At 40.6% G+C, this 22,619-nt stretch overlaps 1 protein-coding gene across 1 annotated transcript in view; it reads right to left on the bottom strand.

Moving 5' to 3' along the window:
* CFAP44 (cilia and flagella associated protein 44) overlaps positions 1–22,619 on the bottom strand; it is a 138,066-nt gene that overhangs the window by 112,759 nt on the left and 2,688 nt on the right. The window contains exons 2-8 of the mRNA XM_014545394.1: positions 18,300–18,410; positions 14,358–14,507; positions 13,714–13,873; positions 11,252–11,414; positions 5,997–6,099; positions 1,589–1,805; positions 1,023–1,137 (exon numbers count right to left, since the gene is read on the bottom strand). Coding sequence (XP_014400880.1) covers positions 1,023–1,137; positions 1,589–1,805; positions 5,997–6,099; positions 11,252–11,414; positions 13,714–13,873; positions 14,358–14,507; positions 18,300–18,405 — 1,014 coding nt within the window. The 5' untranslated portion in view covers positions 18,406–18,410. The remainder of the gene's footprint in view (positions 1–1,022; positions 1,138–1,588; positions 1,806–5,996; positions 6,100–11,251; positions 11,415–13,713; positions 13,874–14,357; positions 14,508–18,299; positions 18,411–22,619) is intronic.

The following is a 22,619-nucleotide window of genomic DNA, read 5'->3' as shown; positions in this document are numbered from 1 at the left end:
ATTTTGTTTCTTAGAGTAATATGTGTATATTGGCATTTACTTATAATTGAAATGATCACACAAAAAATAATCCTAATAGGAAAACAAATACAATATTAATGGAGCACTAATTCTATGTGTAATATGCCTATACGCTTTGTAGAGGAAGAGAGGGAGTAATCTCACAATATTTTAAAACAAACTAACAGATTAAAGCTGCAGTGTTGCAGATGTTACTATAAAGTTGCTCAATCTTGAATAATAATCTGACAATAAAAATAAAAGCCACAGATGCAAGAGAAAAGTGTCCTTGCCCTTTCTGTCTGTCTGATTGTGGCAGACAAGATTGAATGGGGGAATACAGGAGGAAAAAATAAATAAATAAATAAATAAATAAAATAAAAAATAAAAGCCACAAGACAGTATATAACCTTTGACCTAGTAAATCCTCTTGAAGCATCATGGAAAAGAAGAGAAGGGCAAGATAAACATTATAAACACTGCAACTCCATGACAAGTAAAAGTGACAAGGATATCATTATATTAATTGAGGAAAATGTCTGCATATTGTGTATAATATTTATTAAAAACAAAATAGCAAGCCCTAGCCTGTTTGTTTCAGTGAATAGAGTGTCGGCCTGTGGACGGAAGGGTCCCGGGTTCAATCTGGTCAAGAGCCCGTACCTCGGTTGCAGGTTCCTCCCCGGTCAGGGCCCAGGCCGAGTGCAGGAGGCAACCAATCGATGTGTTTCTCTCACATTGATTTTTCTCTCTCTCTCTTCCACTCTCTCTAAAAATCAATGGGAAAATATCCTTGGGTGAGGTTTAAGAAAAACAAAACAGCAAGTGATAGGTGCAGTGGGTTATGACAATTTCATGGAAATATATTAATTAAAGTGATCATCTGAAGAGGCAGAATTAAATGTTCACTATATTCACAATTACAGTATCTGTTATTGCTAATAAAGGCAGTGCTTTTTAGAATGTATAATGTGCCTTATTGTGCATGTCACTTGAAGACATAGTTTTATCATTGTACTCACCTTCCCATCTGGGAGCTCCATGTAGCCTTCTATATCAGTAGTGGCTGTTTTGCCAAATCGACCTAGGAAGCCCTGAAGCTTGAGACCAGTGAATGTTTGAGCCATTTCCCAGAATCTGCAGACAAGAGAGAGACTGAATGTACCTACCTCAATGTATTTATATACTCCATAGTCACATATATTATTGCCTTTATTCATTCATCTGATTAATATGCCAAAAGGGCTTATCCATCATACATTATTGCTTCGAACAACAAATTTAATAGGCAATGTGAAAGTTCAATATGAATTTGGAAATTCTATGCCAACTTTAGGCAGACAATGTACAAACTGTTTTGGTAGGTAAAGCCTGTAAGACAACAGCAGGCTAACTTTAAAAGCCCTTTATTTTTGTCGGTGCTGTCTGCAGTAATAAATCCCCATATTGAATTAGTTAACTTTAAAAAGAACACATTTTAAATATATCTTAATGTTAACAACATCAGCAAAAATGTCTCCAGCTGGTCGATTCCCTTAGAAAATACCCTCACTATAATCTCCTAGCACCTGTACAGTCACACACATACTTGATGTGGCCCGATCCTGCTGTAGTAAGCTGCTCGTCATCTTCAGGATTGAAAGTAACCTTAAAGACTTCCTGGGAAAAAGCTTTTGTCCTCAGTATGGGCTGTTCCTCTTTCCAGTCCCAGATGGTCAAAGTATAATCAGGGCTGCTACCAACAGAGGCCAGCAGTGTCCCGCTGTAGTTAAAGTCCACGTAAGCATAGCCTAAGTCAGCCCCATCTGAAATGCAAGTGATGAACAGACACAATATTTCTTTCTTTTTCAAAAGGGTATGATTTAAAACACACACACAGGAGAGATGGAAGAGAACAAGAGGGGGAGGGAGGAAGAGAGAGAGGGAGAGAGAGAGAGACCTTCATGATGTGTATTGATGGAAGAATGCCAAGATTTTAAAACACAGACACACAGGAGAGAGAGAGAGACAAAACAAGAGAGAGAAAGACAGAAAGAGGAGAAGGAAAGTGCCTCCTTGATGATGTGTATTGATAGAAGAATGCCGAGAATGCCCTAAATAAATAATTCTAACATCATTCATTACCCTTGGTTTTAGAAAGAATTACATAGTATAGATGGAGGATAAATAAATCATAATCATATTTTACATAAGAAGAACAATTTGAGAAAGTCTTCCATTTTATGTTGTGGGGGAGAGGAGCACAAAAGCATGCTAGCAGCAAGAACTCAATCTATAATTTAAAATCTGCCAATGGGGGTGGTGGGGGGAACAATCACGAAATAAAAGTTGACGACTTCAGGTTTCCAGGTAAGGAGCTAGAAAGTCACGACTCCATCCTAACAAGTGAAAAACTGAACATTCAGACTAAAAACTTGACAACTCTGCTTGGGTCCACAAGAGAGGCAAGGACCCGGGCAAACCGTTCACCTCAAGACTGGAGAGACTGACAGGTGAATACGGGGATACGCGATTCACCAGAGCCAAGACTCAGGGGTAGAAGGAGCCAAAACAGCGGGGGAACCAGTGAACACAGACAATGGGGTGGTGAGGGCCTGGGGTGGGGAGAGGAAGGGAGCGGGCTGGAAGAGGTTAATGAGGGGGAAAGGAGGACCTATATAATACTTTCAACAATAAAAATTAAAACAGACAAACAAAAAACCTGAACTGTAACTGACAAATTGCTGGAAGCTCTGTGTGGACCAGTCTGAGAGTAAAAAACTCCAGGGGGACCCGATCATAAGGTGGCCCTAACAATATTGTGAGCTTTACCTCCAAGAGAGCGCAACCAGACTCCCACAGTAAACACATTAGAATCACCCGGGAATCTTTTTAAAATCCTGATTTCTGGGCCTCATCCTCCGGAAATTCTGTTTCTTTGTTACTAATGTTGTGGCCCCACCCCATAACAAAGAAACAGAATTTCCGAAGGATGAAGCCCAGAAATCAGGATTTTAAAAAGATTCCCAGGTGATTGTAATGTGCAGCCAAGGTTGAGAACCACTGATCTAGAGAAATCCCCTGCGGCTTCCATCAGGGGGAGGGGAAAAGGAGCCTTTGGAAATGCCCGGAGCAGTCTATTCGGAATAAGGCCTGCCCTCAGGAGAAACCAATGAGCAGCGCCTGCAACGCTGAGGTATTGTAGGGGAGGGTGGGGGTAAGGGGAAGAGATCAACCAAAGGACTTGTATGCATGCATATAAGCCAAACCAATGGACACGGACAACTTTGTAATACCTTAACCAATAAAGAAATTTTTTTTTAAAAAAAGGAGTAACTAAAACACAGGCTTGCTCGTATACTGCCCTTTGCTTAATGGGCTTCACGGATGCTGTGCTTTTTACAAATTGAAGGCAAGCTCTCCACCAACAAAATGATTACAACTCACATCACTGCAATATTTGCTTGATTGCAGTGGTATGGGACCAAACCTGCGTTATCTCCAAGGTATGCCTGTCCCCAACTCCAGCCCACTCTAGCCATCCTCTCCCACCTATGGGTGTAGAAAAATACTGAGTAACATTTTAAAGTTCACAGTTCAGAAGAACAGGCTCACTAAAAATTGAGACCTAATCATGAGACTAGAGAATGCTTCCCCTCCCCCTACACCTTACCGCCATGTCTAGAGGCCCACTTAAAGGAGTTCTTTCTGCCGAGTATATCAACCCTGGCTCCCAAGAAAAGAATTACACAGCATATCAAAGCATAGAGCACAGTATGAAGGGACAGAGCAAGCATCGTAACCAGACATAGCATGGATGTTGGAATGATCAGATCAGGAATTCAAAACGACTATGATTAATATGCTAAGGGCTCTAATGGATAATACAGACAACCTGTAAGAACAGACGGTAATGTAAGCAGAGAGATGGAAATCCTAAAATAGAACCAAAGAGAAAAGCTAGAGATCAAAAACACTGTAGCAGAAATAAAGAATGCCTTGATGGGCTTATTAGTAGACTGGACACAGCTGGGGGAAGAATCTCTGCATTAGAGGCTATGTCAACAGAAACTTCCAAAACTGAAAAGCAAAGAGAACAAAGACTGATAACAACAGAACAGAATATCCAAGGGCTGTGGGACAACTACAACGGGTGCAACATATGTGTAATGGGATCACCAGAAAGAGAAGACCGAAAGGAACAGGAGAAATATTTGAAACAATAATGACTGAGAATTTCCCCCAAATTAACACCAGACACAGGACCACGGATCCAGGAAGTTCAGAGAACACCAACCAGGATAAATGTCCCCAAAACTACAGAAAATGAAAGATAAAGAAAAAATATTGAAGAAGCTGGGGCGGGGGGCGGGAAGCTCCTTACTGACAAAAGAACAAAGATAAGAATTAATCCAACTTTTTCTCAGAAACCATGCAAGCAAGGAGAAAGTGGCATAAAATATTTAAAGTGTTGAGACAAGAGAAACACCGACCTAGAATTCTGTAACCTGTGAAATCATCCTGCAGACAGACAAATATAGAGGGAATTTGTTTTCAGTAGACCTGCCTTGCAAGAAATGTTAAGTTCTTTAAAGAGAAGGAAAATAACGTAGGTCAGAAACTAAGATATGCACAGAGAAAGGAAGAGCATCAAAGAAGGAATAAGTGAAGGTAAAATTAAAACATTTTTCTTATTCTTAATTGTTGTAACAGATAACAGTTTGTTCAAAATAATAGTCACAATGTATTTGAGTATGTATGCTTATGTATATAGGTATGCTTATAGATAAGTGAAAAGAATGTAAGCTTATATATAAGTGAAATAAATGGCAGCAATGATATAAGGGACAGAAAGGAGGAATTATGATTATTTTGTTATTATAAGATAATCACACTACCTGTGAAGTGGTATAGTGTTACTTAAGAGTAGACCTGGATTAGTTGTAAATATATATTGTGAACTCTAGGTAACCACTAAAAAAAGTTTTAAAAAGAAGTATAACATGCTAAGAAAGGAGAAAAAATGGAATCATATAAAATGGTCAATTAAAACCACAAAAGGTAGAAAAAGGTGGGAGAAAAAATAGGAACAAAGAACAATGGCAACAAATAGAAAACTAACAAATATATATATTAATCCAACTATATAATCACTTTGAATGCCAGTAGTCTAAATGTACCAATTAAAAGACAGAGTGAATCAAAAAACATGACTCAACTACATATTAAATATAAAGATATATGTAGATTAAAAGTAAATGAATGGAGAAAAATATACCTTGCTAACACTAGTCAAAAGAAAGCAGGAGTAGCTATATTAATTTCAGATAGAGCAGACTTCAAAGTAAGGAAAATTATCAGGGATAAAGAAGGGCATTATATAATGATAAAGGGTTTCAATTTTCCAAGAAGACATAATTCTTAACATGTATGCCCTTAACAACAGAGCATCAAATTATATGAGGCAAAAACAGACAAAAACTTCAAGAAGAAATACATGAATCTACTATGATATTTGGAGACTTCAGTACCCATCTCTCAGAATTAGATCTAACAGGCAATGTCCTACAAACTTCAGGTTTGCCAGCCCCCACAATTGCATAAGCCAATTCCTTTCAATAAAGGGGGGAAACAGTAGATTCCAAGGACTTGGGGGGAAATGGGTTGAGACCATACCTCTCTTCAATCTTCTACTAGTTCTGATTCTCTGGAGGACCCTGACTGATATAATAATGTTACATGTTTTTCAGAATGTTGTTGACCTTGAACACTGGTGTTTTTTTGTTTTGTTTTTAATATATTTTTATTGATTTCAGAGAAGAAGGAAGAGGAAGAGAGAGAGATAGAAACATCAATGATGAGAGAGAATCATTGATTGGCTGCCTCCTGCACGCCCCGCACTGGGGATCGAGCCTGCAACCCGGGCATGTGCCTTTGACTTGCAGGCTGACGCTCTATCCATTGAGCCACACCAGCTAGGGCAAACACCGGCGTTTTAAAGATTCTACTGGACTCACCATGAAGGATTCTGTAGGGCCTCAGAGAAGGATATTCATAGATGATTATCTTTGGGGCAACTCCTTTTTCAGCTACTGCGAAGTGAGTTTTATTAGGGTGAACCTACAAAAAATAAAATCTCACTAAAATAATAAAGCAAAGATTTTCATATAAATAGTCCTATTAATGCAGTATTTAGCAACTGTTATCTTACAATATGTTCATTAGGATCCACTCCAATAGATAGATACTTGATGATGGATATGATTTAACTGAAAACTAGAATACTCCTTTTAAGTTTTACTTTTATTAATAGTCATATTCAACTCCAGAAATTTCTAAGTTGCTTTCAGAAGAGCTGGAACGGTGATTCTAAGTCGTTAAAGTGCACCAGAATCCCAGAGAGGGCTTATGAAAGCACAGATTGCAAGCCCCACCACAGAGTGTCAGATTCAGTAAGTCAGGGCTGCGGCCCGAGAATGTGCAGTTAGATTTCTAACATGCTCCCAAGTGATGTTGACGCTGTAGTCTGAAAACCACTCTTTGGGAACCACTAATCTGGATGAATTGTTTACCCTTCATATAAATCAACCTAAATTTTAGTATAGAAAAATGCATGTTTCCAGTATAGTTTATATCCCAATTTTAAAAATTTTGCCTTGAACAAACTTAATACAAGTTAATGTAAACTTATTAGAAGTGAGAAAGTCACACTATTTTCAAGCCAGACACAGAGGGAAATATATTAACATGCTCTGGATAAATTATTTGGTGCCAGCATTTCAAATGGTAGACGTATAAACTGGATAGAATCATATGTTCATTTCTGTTACTTTTGTTCATTGGTAAGCCAACGTACCAGAAGAGTAAATGGGTAGCCAAAAAATCAAAATAGATTGTTGTAAGAATAAGCTATTTCAAACACATATTGTACTTATAAATTTCTATTTTCAGTTACTGTTATGCAACTCCAGATTATATACCTAAGGACCAGGAGCTTGGTTCTGAGACAGACTGCACTGGAAGTTCTGGTGCCCAAGACAAGGTTGCAGACCATTTCCTTCCCTCCACACATGGCTGATAAGACCTATGATTGGCAGCTTTTCTGCTGGCAAGTTGCCTCTTATTCTTCCAGGCAAGTAAATACCTATCACTTTAAGTTGAAACAAGGCTTGGATTTATAGTATGGACACTCAGTAGAATAAGTATAACGTTGAAAGCAGCTGACATTTATTGAGGGCTTACTACATGCCAGAGCCTGATCTAAGTTTTATATAAGCATTATTTCCCTTAAATTTCACATTAACCTTGTGAGCTGGGATACCATTATCACTCCCATCTTATTGATGAGGAACTGAGGCACAGAGAGGTTAAGGAACTTGCTTGAAGTTATACAGCTGGTAAACATCAGAGACAGAATTGAAGCCAGATGTTGGAGTCAAGAAGTAAATGTACCTAAAAAAGGGTAGATTCCAAGGAGTTAGGAGGATATGGGTTGAGACTATAGCTTTCTAGATATCCTTTTCCAAATAAATATTATGTAGGACTTGTGGCCTCAGAAACCTGGATGGGGATTCAAGCAACTCTTTTATCCTTCTAGGTCTTACTTATAGTAAGCGGAAAAGTTTCTACGCTTTCAGATAGGAAGTTACTGTGGGGTTGAGTTTTGGTGTTTTGCTTCATTTTTAGTGGAGACGCCAGAACTGGTAAGTCATTTATTTACACTCAACATATAGATTCATCCCATCTTTTCTAGAAGATAGCTTATATGCCCCCTAACACATTTCTCCACGTTTCTCATAACCTTATCAAAATATTTTAAAATGAAGTTGAGGCAAGGGAAACAAAGTAAACAAATGAGATTACATCAAAATAAAAAGCTTCTGCACAGCAAAAGAAACCATCAACAAAATGAAAAGGGAGCCCACTGTATGGGAGAACATATTTGCCAATGATACATCCAATAGAGTGTTAATATCCAAAATATGTAAGGAACTCATATAACTTAACAAAAGGAAGATAATCCAATTAAAAACTGGACAAAGGACCTAAATAGACACTTCTCCAAAGTGGACATACATGGCCAAGAGACATGAAAAAATGCTCAAAGTCACTGATCATGAAAGATGCAAATTAAAACAACAATGAGGTATTAAATATGGAACTGCCATTTGACCCAGTGATCCCACTTATAGGAATATATCCTGAGAAACCTGAAACACCAATCAGAAAGAATATATGCATCCCTATGTTCATAGCAGCGCAATTTACAATAGCTAAGATTTGAAAACAGCCCAAGTGGTACCTTTACACCATGGAATACTATGCAGCAGTAAAAACAGAAGGATCTCTTACCCTTTGAGACAGCATGAGTATTATGCTAAGTGAAATAAGCCAGTCAGAGAAGTATCACATGATCTCACTCATATGTGGGATCTAGTGAACAAAATAAACTGATGAACAAAATGGATCTAGAAGCATGGAACAGACTGTCGAATCTCAGAGGGAAGATGGGGATGGGGGGATGGGTGGAAAGAGATTAACCAAAGAATGTGTATGCATGTATGCATAACTCATGGACACGGGTGCGAGCTGGAAGGGGTCAATGGGGAAAAAGGGGGACATCTGTCATACTTTCTACAATAAAGATAAAAACTTTTTTTAATGAAGTTGACCTGGGCAGTGGAGGCAAGGCCCCTGTTCTGTCCTGCACACTCGGAAAACACCCCTGGGGACACAGCTGCTCGAGTCCAGGAGGTGAGGATTACAATTAGAGCATTCTTGACCACACTATCCTCTAACTACTGACCTCCGACCAAATTATTGCATAACAAAACAGAAAGACAGAAATTTCAAAACTATTGTTGGCCATAAAGTGATAGAAATACTAGAATAAGGGATCATTAGATGTTGCTCAGTATTCTGTAGATGGTGTGAATTCAGGCCTCTGACTGACTCCCTCCACAGAACCCAAGACCCTCACATCTGGGCCCATCAATATTTGCACACAGCTGGTGCCACAGTATCATGTACTTGTATACATTTAATTTTTGGAGATTTGCTTTCTAATATGATTTTGTCTCTTTAGATGAATTTTAAATTCTTTGAATTCATACAGGTCATGAACCCTTCTTCATTTAAATCCCTGCATGTTCTGAGTAGTGTTGGACACTGAATGTTATATAATAAACTAGAGGCTTGGTGCACGAATTTGTGCATGGTTGGGGTCCCTCAGCCTGGCCCGTGATCGATGCCTATCAGGGGGGCAGCCGGCAGGGGGGAGGTGTCACAGGAGGTTGTCCAGGCGGGGGGACAGGCTGCGGGAGGTTGGCTGGCCATGGGAGGTTGGCTGTGGGAGCGCACTGACCACCAGGAGGCAGAGCACTTGCATTGATCTCTGCCCCCTGGTGGTCAGTGCTTGTCATAGCGACTGGTCAACCGGTCATTCCAGTTGTTTGGTCCTAATGGTCACTTAGGCTTTTATATATATAGATTTTTGCTGAATTCACTAATTAGTCTTATAACAAATCCCCTGAAGACAGGGACTTTATCTTGTACACATGCTATGTATAGGTGCATGATCAAGTCAGAAACAAATGTAAGATTATCTTTCATGCTTCCATCTCACTGTGTCCTGTTTCCATGGCCAACCTAAGTTCTATCTGTGGGCCTCAGGCTTTCCTCGCCTTCTCCATTCCCACTGCCAACTCCCAGCTTCACTCCTCAGATCAAGAATCTTCACAATAGTTGTCAATGGGAGAGGGGTGGGTGAAAAGGGTGAAGGGATTTACAAGTGCAGATTGGTAGTTACAGAATAGTTACAGGGATGTGAAGTACAGCACAGGGAATGTAGTCAATAATGTTGTAATAACTATGCATGGTGTCAGATGGGTACTAGGTTTATCAGGGTGATCACTTTGTAAGGTATATAAATGTCTAATCACAGGGTTGTACACCTGAAATTAATATGATATTGTACATCAATGGTAATTTAAAAATAAATTTTTTAAAAAAAAAGGATCTTCTAAAGCTCTGCACTCACCCCAACTTGTAATCTCAATGTCCTATTAGGTCTGGTCTACCCCCTGCTAGCCTGGCCCACTCTCAGCCTCCTTGCTGGAAGCCCTCTGCCTCCGCAGGTGCTGTGAAGTGGGCCCTGCCCCTGCCAGTTCCATCTAGTCTACTCACCCCTGGCAGGCAGGGCAAGGGCAGGGCAGACTTGTATTTGGATCACCATCTTTCTAGAAACCCTCTCGTAAAGAATTACTGCTGTATGAGCCCCAAACCTGGCTCCTCCTCCCCGCTGCTCACTGTCTCACACAGCATAATCTGAACAGATGCCCCTCGAAAGAGGCCAAAGACACCAAGGAGCACCCCTCAAGCTGTGTTACTGAGAAGAGCAGATCTAGGAACACCTGCTTCTAAGAAGCACGGAGTAGAAAATAGCCAAGGGACACGTTTCATCAAGGGGCCAACTGCCATAAAGAGGTCACGTAAGAGCTAGTTCGAAAGGTGTTCTCCAGATTCGCCCACCAGAGAGCTGGCGCTCACCGCAGTAAAGGCAGCTTCCGTGAGGTGAGGGCGGAGCAGACAGCAGAAGCTTGGCCTCAAAGAAAAGATCAAAACAAAAGAGGGTAAAGAGACTGCGTGGTAAGAGAGGGGCCCTTTAAAATGAGAACTAGTCCATTTGGAATGCTTTGATGCTGAGGATGAGGAGCCTAAGGAAGCAGCAGCTGATGCTACAAGAAAGAAGGGGACTGACGGGGACAGACAGCTGAGCAGAAAGAAGAGACAGGCTCCCTCCCAATCACACACAGATCCTCTTGTCAGCGGCTGGAAAGTATTGAATGTGTATCTATGCTTCATCTCCAAGTGTTCAATTACATACTTGCATCTATCTGGCATTTATCTCTCTTTGTTATTTGAATTATCATTTGTGTTATTCATTCCACCATTTTTGCAGAATAGCAACAGAGCGTTCAATGTGAAAAGACCTGCGTGATCATGGGGAAGTCACTTAACCTCTGTAAGCCCCAGGTTCCTTATCTGAAAAGTGGGAAGATAATATTACAAATGTAACATTGCAGTATTGCTGAGATCCTGTCAGTGGGTGCTGTGGTTGGAGTCACTGAATCGAGAACGCATTGGAATAAAGACTGCTGTGCATCTCACGTGACCCCACAATGCTGCGCGTGGTGTCGGCACCGCCCCGGCTGGTCCACAGAACAATCAATCAAAGAAGACGGATTTTTTTTCTAAGTTACTAAAGGCGTACCCCAATGACACCAATTCCTGTACCACTAATACTTCGCAGGTACAGCTGTTCCTTGGTTTTCAAATTCAGAATGATCAGCTGGTTCCCGGCGATATACATGACTGTATTGTTGTCCAGCAGCTGTAGGTTGGCCCGCTTTTTGCAGTCATAGCCAAAGGAATGTCTGAAGAGAAAGTGCTAAGGAAAAGAAGTGACACCATATAACCATCCTAGAGACAAGAAAAGTAACATGAAATATACTTTTAAAATCCATGTTCTTGGGTAAAGATTTGGGGTTGGCGTAGTTGAATTTCACTCTGAAACTCAGAATTTGTTTTATTTATTACTAACGCAATTTTGTTCTTAAATTAGGTGGAAAAATCCTCAAACTCTGATTTGGATAATATTTTAAATATCTTAGGGAATTCATGGGAAGCTTGTCAGAGTGCTCATTAAGCCAAAGCCCCTCTGCACGTGATTATAGGTCTAGAAAGTTAACAGAATATAACCGGGAAAAGTTCCCCGTGACTCTCACATGCCATCCCATTTGCAAACATAGGCTAGAAGAAAGCTGAGAGCATAACTTTTGTCAGTAACTTATCCAAAGACAAAACAACAACAACAACACACACACACACACACACACACACACACACACACACACAAAACACCAAAAATCCCAAACAACAAGCACTCAAGAGAGAGAACTCCAGGTTATAAGATTCAAGGTGAAATTCATTTCAGTTACATCTGGGATAGAAACAGAGTTAGAAGCTATAACAACATGTTGTATCTCTATGTAAAAAGCAAACCTGAGTCAGGCGGTACACCACCCTACCTCTGTAAGCACACCTTTCATGAGAGGCCAGTCAGTGGTCTAGGCCAGTGATGGCGAACCTATGACACACGTGTCAGAGGTGACACGCAAACTCATTTTTTTTGGTTGATTTTTCTTTGTTAAATGGCATTTAAATATATAAAATAAATATCAAAAATATAAGTCTTTGTTTTACTATGGTTGCAAATATTAAAAAATTTCTATATGTGACATGGCACCAGAGTTAAGTTAGGGTTTTTCAAAATGCTGACACACCGAGCTCAAAAGGTTCGCCATCACTGGTCTAGGCCATCCATGTGGGCATAACCACTGCCCATTTAAAGGCAGGCCAAGGACCTTCCAGGAAACCATCTCCTAACTATCCACCTTGCAAACCTAACACCATAAGGTGATGGTAAACACTAAACCCCCTTGTCAGTCATCTCCACCCTTACATTTCTTCACAGTCTCTTATGCCCCAGACCAATTAAAACTTGTTCTTTTGTGTCCCACTTTTTCAGGGTTGTCTTCTTGGAAAATTCATCTTCTATATATAAAAAAAACCCTAAAATGCAAATAGACCAAACAGCAGAACAACCGAACAATCAGTCACTCTGACATGCGCTGACCACCAGGGGGCACGCGTGGAACATGGTGGGCATTGGCTGTGGCGGGATGGTGGAGCAGGTGGGGGAGGGGGGGTGCCAGACCAAGGCGGAGCGCCAGTCACTGTCATCAGGGTGAGCCTCTCGTGGTTACTGAAAATTCTTTGCTCCCACGCACCGCGGTCCCACCAGGCGCTCGCACCTGCTGTCAGTGCTGGCCCCGCTTGCACCTGCTGCCAGTGCCAGAGCCACTGCTCATACCACTACCAGTGCTGGCCTGCTCGCACCTGCAACCGGCGCCAGAGCTGCCACTTGCACCCGCTGCCGGTGCCCAGCGCTGGTCCCAATTGCTCAGCACCATCAGTGGGTGTGAGCAGCGGCTGCCGGCCCTGATCGCCCCTGAGGGCTTCTCCACCTGCCCCTGCTCCTGAGGGGCGATCAGGGCAGCAGCCGCTGCTCGCATCCGCTGACGGTGCTGGCCCCACTCCCACCCGCTGCTGGCAATGGCCCCAATCACTCCATGCCGCCATCAGCGGGTGCAAGTGGGGCCGACGCCATCAGCACGTGGGAGCAGTGGCAGGAGCAGGGCAGACAGGGGACTGGGGCAGTAACTTATCAGCTGAGGAGGTGAAAGGGGTGAGAGGCTTTCTGCTCCCCTGCACACCATGTCTCACGGAAGGAAGCTGGTGAAGCATCATTTCTCTTTACAGTTATTTGGTATCAAACAAAAGCTTAGTTTAAATTAAGATCATGCATTTCTAAGTTTCTAAGGGCCAAGCTTCTTAGAAGTACCTAAGATAGGGGTTGGCAAACTTTTCCTTAAAGGGCCAGGTAGTAAATACTTTAGGCTTTGTGGGCCAGATGGGCTCTCCTGTAACTATTTAGTTCTACCCTTACAGTGTGATGGGAGCCATAGACAAAATGTAAATGAATGAATGTGGCTGTGTTCCAATAAAACTTTATTTATGGGAGGCCAGATTTGGTCCATGGGGCTGTAGTTTGCCAACCCCTGGCCTAAGAAGCTGAAATGCCAAATATGCATATGTAACTGGAGTGGATACACAAGTATGATAAGTTCCAGTGGTATGTCCGACTCTGAAGACACAAAAGGCATGGAAACCATCTCCATATAATCGTAAAAGAAGCTCTCTGATATTTTCTTCCTAACGTCCTCCTCTGTCTCTTCTGCAGCTGATCCAGGGGTTTCCATAGACCGAGATTCTAAAAAAATTAAAATATTATAACTAAGAAGAGTGTTTGGTGAAACCTAGCCCACAATCCTCTAGCAGTAAGTACCACGACTGGCCCGAACATAGGCTGCCACCCACCAGAGAACGTGGGAGGAAGAACCCCAATGCCTGTGTGCATTGGGTGAAAGCTGAGCTTGCCTCAAGACTCAGCGGCCTCAAAGAGCAACTCCCAATCAGTTCCAAAGGAGAGCTACTCTCATGGATCTAGGGTGGAGCACTGCTTAGACCACCCCACTCTCCAGAAGACAGGGCGTGAGCGCTCTCCCTGGGAGCCTCAGAAATGGAGAATACAGCCACACAGCCACTAACCCACCGTACTGCATATGTTCCGTGCTTTTCCTTTGACCACCCTCACACATCCTGCAGATTTTTCTATGGATTTACTAGTATGACTGTTCAATTTGGGCAATTTATCTTTAAAACAGTGGCAATTACTGATACAAAACTAATAATACCTCCAGTGGTTTCCTTGTAATAATCTTGAAAGGAACTGGAACTTCCTTCCCAATCTTCCTCTTCTGATTCCTCATACTCTAAATATGATTCTTCGCCGTCAGTGAATGTTTCGTCTGTATCTTCTAAGAGTTTATCTTCTCTTGTAGTGGCTATTAAAAATAATTTGTTTTAATAATTTCTAAATTTTGACTTAAACATTTTCTTATTTTCAAAGTGGCTACTACTTCCAATTTATTTGTGCTCTAAAGTTAATAAATTTTAATACTCAAAACTTTCTAGAAAAATCATTTTATTTGGTCATTCTTGTAACTTTACACACACACAAAAAGAAGCCTTTCCTGTGAGTTAACCTCCATTTTCACTTCATTTGCAGTCTATTTCCTATAACAGCATACTTTTAAGAAATAAAAGATGTTTTTAAAAAGATTGGCTAGTGTGCTATTATTAATTCAATTCATTTTTGCCAATATGTTATTAATATATAGTTGTTTATTAATATATAGTTGTTTCAGAAATTATATATATATATATATCCTCAACTTTTCACAGTTTACTTAGTTAATATTATAACACATAATGTCTTTTTTGTTTCTATATTTATTTTAGAGAGGAAGGAAGAGAGAGAGAGAGAGATGTGAGAGAGACATATTGATCAACTGCCTCCTGCACACGCTCTGAATGGGGATTGAATTCACAACCTGGGTATGTGCCCTGACCAGGAATGGAACCCACCACTTTTGGTATATGGAATGATGTTCTGGCCCACGAAGCCACACTGACCAGGGCTATATACATGTCTTTTATCAATTGACAGAAAACTAGTCAACAACTCAGTAAAGACATATATGATCTGAACAACACTATGAAACATGCTAACCTGATATTTATAAAATACTACACCTACCAATATAAGGTACACATTCAAGTGTACATGGGCTATTCACCAAGACAGACCACTTGCTAAGACATAAGTTTCAATAGATTTAAAAGGATTAAAATAACACAGAATATGTGCATTCTCTGATTATAACAGAAGTTTAAATTATAATAAATTATCTCAAAAAACTACAAATATTTGGAAATTAAATAGCATACTTAAAAATAATTTATGGACCAAGGAGAAATCAGCAAAAAAATTAAAAACTACTTCTAACTAAATAGTAATTAAAATATAACATCAAAATTTGTGGGATGCAGCTAGGGCAGTGCTAAAAGGGAAGTGTATAGCTTTTGGTACATATAAAAAAAGAAAAAAAGTCAAGAATTAGTGACCTAAAGTTCTACTCTAAGAAACTAGAAAAAGAAAAGAAAAAAAAGAATAGAATGAAGGAAATAGTAGAAATAATAAAAATGTGCATAAGAATCAATGAAATAAAAAGCCAAACCATAAAGAAAATTAGCAAAGCCCAAATCTTATTCTTTGAAAAGATCAACAAAATAGATAAACTCCTAGCTAGACCAATCAAGAAATAAAAGAGAAGCAATACAAATCTCCAATATTAGGAATAAAAATAAATCCTAAGAATTATGTCAACAAAGTTTACAATTTAGAAGAAATGTATAAATTCTATAAAAGATACAAACTTATAAAACTTACTAAAGAAATAGGTAGTCCTCTATTTATTACAGAAATTGAATTCATAGTTTAGTATTTTCCCACTAAAAAAAAGTATAGGCCCAGATACATCATTGGTAAAGTCTACCAAACATTTAAGGAAGGAATAATATCAATTCTGCACAAAAATATTTCTAAAAATAGAAGAGACCAAAATACTTCCCAATTTACTAGATGAGGCCAGCAAATAGTTAGTCCTTTAATAAGAATCAGAAATCAATGTCTTAGTAACTAACAGTCCTTCACCCTTAGAAGAAATGCTGAATGGTTTCTGATACATTTTACTTAGATTTCTTAATAGGACTCAGTTACAGCACAAACCCATTGCTGAGTCTGGGGAAGGGTCCACTTTAATCCATGCTTAGGTGGAAAACCAGGAAATTCACTCTGCACAAGAATTCTAAAGAGTAAGAAGTTGCTCAGATATTTCAGCAAGACTGAGAACAAGGCAAGGTCCCCCGGGCAGGGATGCAGGAACCAGCTATAAGGTATGTAGCTGAATCAGGACAGAGACCTCTTCTAACATCACCAGGGTAGAAGGTTCCAGGGTGCCAGCAAATTCTTTCAGATTGTCATTTGGGATCCTACAACCCAGGATGTGTAAACTGTTTTATGAGCTGAGCACAGGGCCAGGTCACACTTGAGAAGGCCTGCCTCTAGGAGGGCCTCACGTAGAAAAGGGAGATGCCGAGGCAATGCTAGACAAAGGCTCGTTGTCCTTCAATCCAGCCGTCCAGAAAAATGCTGCAAAGGACTGGAAACCAAAATGCAGATGATCCTGTCTCAGAAAATGTAGGGAGTGGAGAAAAGTGCAAAATAAAAAACAAGAGAGAAGCAAACTAAAATTTTTGAGGAGAATGAAATAATCTAATTTTCTAGAAAGATAACTCTAGTGGTGGTATGGAGGGAGACTTGAACAGGAAGACTTCAGTGGAAATCCTTGTGGTAAGAATCCAAGCAAGAGGAGATAAACATCTAAAATTAAATATGGTATGGAGAAATCATGAATCTATGAGATATATCTCAGACTGAAATAATTTAATGTAAATTTTGCAAAGGAGTTGATTTCCCCAGGAACATATCTCTTCTAATAGTAAAAAATAATTTCTGAAACTATATTTAGGATTACAATAAAAAATGTCAAAATTCTACTAAGATACCTAACATCATGGGGCTAGTCAGAAAGAGCCAGCCATCTTTTAAAAATCCTATTACAAAATTCCCCTCTTTCTCTTCTATTTGCAGCCTATAATATCCTTCCACATGTTACCCAATTTAATCCTGAAATAGCTCAATTATCATGTTAATGGGTGAGAAAATGGAGGTTTTAAAATTTACCCAAGTTCAAGCATCTCTAAGTGGTAGATCCAGGACTTAAAACTAAAGTCCAGCTCTCGTCGCCCCACACTGTATTAGAAAAGTCCATTAACTTTGGACTTTTAAGCATGGTAGCAACCATGCTTGGGTAAAATTTGCTGTTTAATATTTTAACCCTGCTGACTTGGCTTCTATAATTTATTTGCTTGCTAAAATAATAGAAAAGTTATTTTGATTTTCTGAACTTATATAAGTTATCCCATTCGATTGAATACTCCATTGATTGTGGTTTGAATACCCCCCATTGATAGTGATCTTACTGGTCTTTCGAAACACATTCCTCTGCACCTGGAGACCATGACAGCACAATTACTCTAAATGGCCTCAGTGGCTCCAGATAATGTGTTTTCGTTGACTCAGTGGTCCCAGGACCTGACCAGGACAGCACAATTACTCTAAATTGCCTCAGTGGCTCCAGATAATGTGTTTTCGTTGACTCAGTGGTCCCAAGACCCGAAACTATAAGTAATCTTTGTAACTAACTTGCTCAATCTAAGCTTCTGTAACAAACTGCTTTTTGCAAACCAGGTTCCTCATTCCAAACCTCGAGATGTAATCAATACCTTTGTGATATTTGCCTATATAAGTCTGATGTTTCGGACAAAAGGGCACTATGAGATTTGGAGAGCATTGCCCCTCGTAGTCCTGGCTTTGAAATAAACGTGGCTCCTTAATCCGATCTTGTGTGAGTCACAGGGTACAATACAACAACTTCACAGGAGGGAACAAGATGAGGGGTGCAGACAGGTCATTATCAGCACAGAGTTGTCTGTGTGCCAGGAGTTGGAGATAAAAGGATTAAAACACAGGCTCTGCTCTTCAAGGATTGAGTTGAGGGAGTTCAACAAGTAAACCATTTCTGTTGCATAAATTTAAGTACATACTCTTTAAAATTATTTTAGCTCAGTTTAATAATCAAACACCACGTGAATGTATAACCTTTACTTACATTTTGATAAAGCTTGCGAGGACCCCCGAGACCGAGACCGACTTCCACTGCTCTTTGACCTCTCTGACCTCCCCACCTCAGTATCTTGATCATCGGGCTCCTTCATTTCCTCTGTAAGTGCAACATTGAGACAGGGAGAGGGATCAAGCTGTGAAATAGAAATCATTAGCAGATTTCCTCCCCTAACAAATTCTACAAGCACCAAACACCAAGGGTGTTGATGACAATCTTCTGTGTAGCATCCTAGATGACTTCACCAGCCGGAGGGCACACCACCTTCAGAAACCCCTGCAGAACAGCAAATAGAGGCCGATGCTCCCTTTCTCCAGGCAAGCTTCTCAGCGTGGTGTCCTCTGGTTTTCAAAGGTCTGCAGGCAAACACCACCCAAGTTCATCTTGTCCCTAAATGTTCCACCGTTAAAATGAACCCTCTGCCATCTTCCTTTAGTTCATATCCCCCTCTTCCTCTTCCCATCATTGAATTACCCTGGTGTTACTAATCAATTTCAGTTAAAAAAATATTTGTTGAGGGGCACCATGTGTCAAGTTTTATTTTAGACACTACATTGTAGTACTGAATTAAAGAGAATGACCCCTAACTTTGTGGAACTTGTTGTTTAGAAAGATAGATATTTTAAAAACAATGAAATATAATGAATGTTACAAAAAGGAAAGAATGGGGTGTTGTGGACATATATGGCAAGAAGATTTAACCAGGTCTAGGGATTAAGGAAGAGGTGTTTGCAGCACAGGTGATTAGTAGGAGTTGGCCACGCTTAGATTGGAAAGGAGTATATTAGGCAGAGGGAACTTCAGAGAGAGGGCTGTGTCTGTGAAAAGCAGAAAGTAGTCTATTGGCTAGAGTGGGACAGTGAAAGGGACATTGAAGAGGAGGCAAGTGGCAGATCATGAGATTGTCCCTAAGCTTTGCTAAGGAATTGAGAACTTCTTTCTAAGTTAATTGAAAGCCAATGAAGGATTTTGAGGAGATGGGTGACACAACCGGTTGTTGTCTCTGTCTTCTCTCTATTGCAGCTCTTCGTGTGGAAACACCTTCTATACCTCCCTTCCAAGTCCTTCACTTTTCCACACGATCCAACCCGTTTCCTCAACAGTCTTCAAGGGCATGGCTGGCGAGCAGAATAGAATGGCAGTTCTATTTGGATCGTATTTATTGTTAGATTCAGGTTTGAATCCCAGTTCTGCCATGTAACTAGCTAATTAAACTTTTCATCAATTCCTCAACTGTAAAATGGGAACGAAGAAAAAACTAACTTAGAAGGCTGCTATGAGAATTAATTGAACTTGTGCATTATTATACCTTCCTGGTCATGAAAGAAAGACTAGTATGCCTAAAGCAGATGTGATATGTACCGCCTGGTCAGTGGGGCGTGCAGTATGGCTGCCACCTCCCTTCATCTGGACATTAGGGTTCATTCCAGATGTTTTCCTGCAGTGACATCACAATGATGCTATCTCTTGATTTGGGGGACAATAGCATATTGCCCAAATGGTTTTACTATAAACTATTATCAAGAAAGATATGTCCAAGTTGATACTCATTTTATTAAATTTGTGTTTAATACCTTGGAGCTTTTTTCTGGGTTACCAAGATGTTTTACCCTTTAAAGAGAGAAACAGAGGTTTTTTCTTTTCTCTTTTTGGTTGTTTTTCTCTCCTTCCTTCCTTATTTTCTCTCACTGGATTGCAGAATATATGCCCAAAGTATATAAAAATCAAATGACAGAAAATTTTTAAGTAGCAAGATCGTTTAAACTCCAAATTCTATCATCCAGTACATTTCTTGTTTCTTCAAGTTTGGATACACAGGCTTGCTTTCTGTGTTTATATAAGTCACTGATTTAAAAATAATTAATGATAATTCATTTAAAAAATAGTTGGCATTGCACGGCAATGTCAGTTATTGCAGCTTGGTTACAAATTATCTTGTACTTATTAGGTAAATTTGTTCAGATAGCTACAAGCATACCTAAATGCTGTTTTCTTCCTTGCTTTCAAGGTTCTTCATAATTTAAATCAATTCAATTCCCAAAATTGAGCATATTTATATACAAACTAGAGGCCCAATGCACATAATTCGTGCAAGGGCCTTGGCCCCCTGCCACCGCCACGGCTGCCTCTGCCTCAGCCCCAAATCACCGCCCACCACCACACCCAGGGGGGCCTCTGCTGCCTCTGCCTTGGTCCCTACCCACTACAGCTTTGTCCGGAGGAAGGACATCCAGTCTAATTAGCATATTATGCTTGTATTATTATAGACTAGAGGCCCGGTGCACAAAAATTTGTGCACGGGGGGTGGGGGTGTCCCTCAGCCCAACCTGTGCCCTCTGAAATCTGGGACCCCTCAGGGGATGTCTGACTGCTGGTTTAGGTCTGATCCCTTAAACCGGCAGTTAGACATCCCTCTCACAATCTGGGACTGCTGGCTTCTAACCACTCTGCCTGCCAGCCTGATAGCCCCCTAACCACTCCCCTGATGGCCTGATTGATGCCTAACTGCTCCCCTGCCACATGATCATCCCCAACTGCCCTCCCCTGCTGGCCTGATCACCCCCAACTGCCTTCCCTTGCAGGGTTGAGGGGACTGGGGGACTCCTGCTGGATGAAGCGGGGCTGAGGAGACTGGGTTCCGCCATATTGTGGCTGTGGGTGCAACCATCTTTTGAGGGTGTGATGGTCAATTAGCATATCCCCTCTTTATTAGATAGGATTATAACTTCTGTTTAACTGGCAGACTCTCTCTGGCCTTGCTAAAGCAAGCAGCCATACTGGGGAGACCTATAAGGCAAGAATCTGAGGATGGACTCTGTCCAATAGCCAGCAAGAAACTGAATCTCACACTATAACAGCTCCAGGGAAACTCATTCTTGCCAACAGCCATAGAAGGCCCATCCGGATAATCCATATGCTCTCAGTTTTGCCTATTTGTAGCACTAAAAAGAGCTGAGCAATGGTAGAGTCAGATGAGGGATGGAACATCAAACCCCAGGTAACCAATCAGTTAGGTTTGCCTCAGACTGAGGTGGCCCCAGAACATGACACTTTCAGTTTTAAAACTGCTGCGTGGCTGCCGGCCGCCATCTTGGTTGGGTTAATTTGCATATCGTGCTGATTAGCCAATGGGAGGTGTAGCAAAGGAACGGTCAATTGCCATGTTTGTCTATTATTAGATAGGATGGTATTGTGCTAGGCATGGAAAGATGAGCAATAAACAGGCCCTGACCTTAAATAGTTACAATCTAAGAAGTAGAAATTGACATTTCTCTTTAAATATAGTCTCAGAATCAGCTTCTCTTCTAAATCACTGATTCAGACCCATCCAAGGTTGACCCCTGTGGACAGGGCAGGACAGTCAGAGAGTCATGATTGAACTGGGGACTATAGATAAAGATTTTCTTAATAAAAATTAACATTACTGTGTTGGCAAGAAACTAAACTACTCTTTAAGTTGCCATGATGCAGGCCCCAAGTAAGGAGGAAAGATAGGCAGTGGGCTGGTCAATCAAGCTGAACTAATGATGTATTGTGCAGGTCTAAATTAAAATATTTTGTCTGCAAGTTTCAATAACAATTTAGTCTATAAATATACTTAGGGTTCTATTGCTGTTGTACAAATTTAGCAGCTTAAAATTACACTCGTTCATTATCTCCAAGTTTGGTTGCTTTCTTGCTGGCTGTAGGCCAGGAACTGGTCTAAGCTTCCACAGGCTCATGGTCCCCTAAAGCCAGCAGTGGTAGGTCAAGTACCTATCAGAGATTTAAATCTCGTTTTCTTTATACCTATAGTTCTCAATTCTAGCTGCACCTTAGGATCACTTGAAAAACTTTTTACTCCATTCCATTCTCAGGGTCTTGCTCCCTAAGTAATTATTTTGTGCAACCAAGGATAATAGGGTTAAGGGCCATGAGTTTATAGAAGGCACCTAGTAGATATTTAAAACTGGTAGTTATTTTTACTACAATTACTTCATATTCTCTCTAATACAGCTAGGCCCAATAAATACAATCATGGAAACTTCAGAGCTGAAAAAGATCTTACCTAGTCCAAACTAAACCCTCCACCCCCAATATATAAGTCACACAACTACAACACGGAGCCTGGCACCATTGGAAAAGGAGTTTGGTGTGTTGGTCAGGCTGAGAGTATTGGCTAGAGTCAGACTGACTGGGTTGAAAGTCTGGCTCTCTGTTGGGGTCCAGCCCCAACAGGTCCAGGGGTTCCCAAAGGTGTGGACGGAGTTGGCGAAGGAAGGAAGGACACAGAGACAGCGTTCAGTTGATCAGCATAGCCAGGTTCTC

Source organism: Myotis brandtii, unplaced genomic scaffold (assembly GCF_000412655.1).
Source record: "Myotis brandtii unplaced genomic scaffold, ASM41265v1 scaffold406, whole genome shotgun sequence".
Lineage (NCBI taxonomy): Eukaryota > Metazoa > Chordata > Mammalia > Chiroptera > Vespertilionidae > Myotis > Myotis brandtii.
This window is presented reverse-complemented; position numbering and strand designations above follow the sequence as displayed.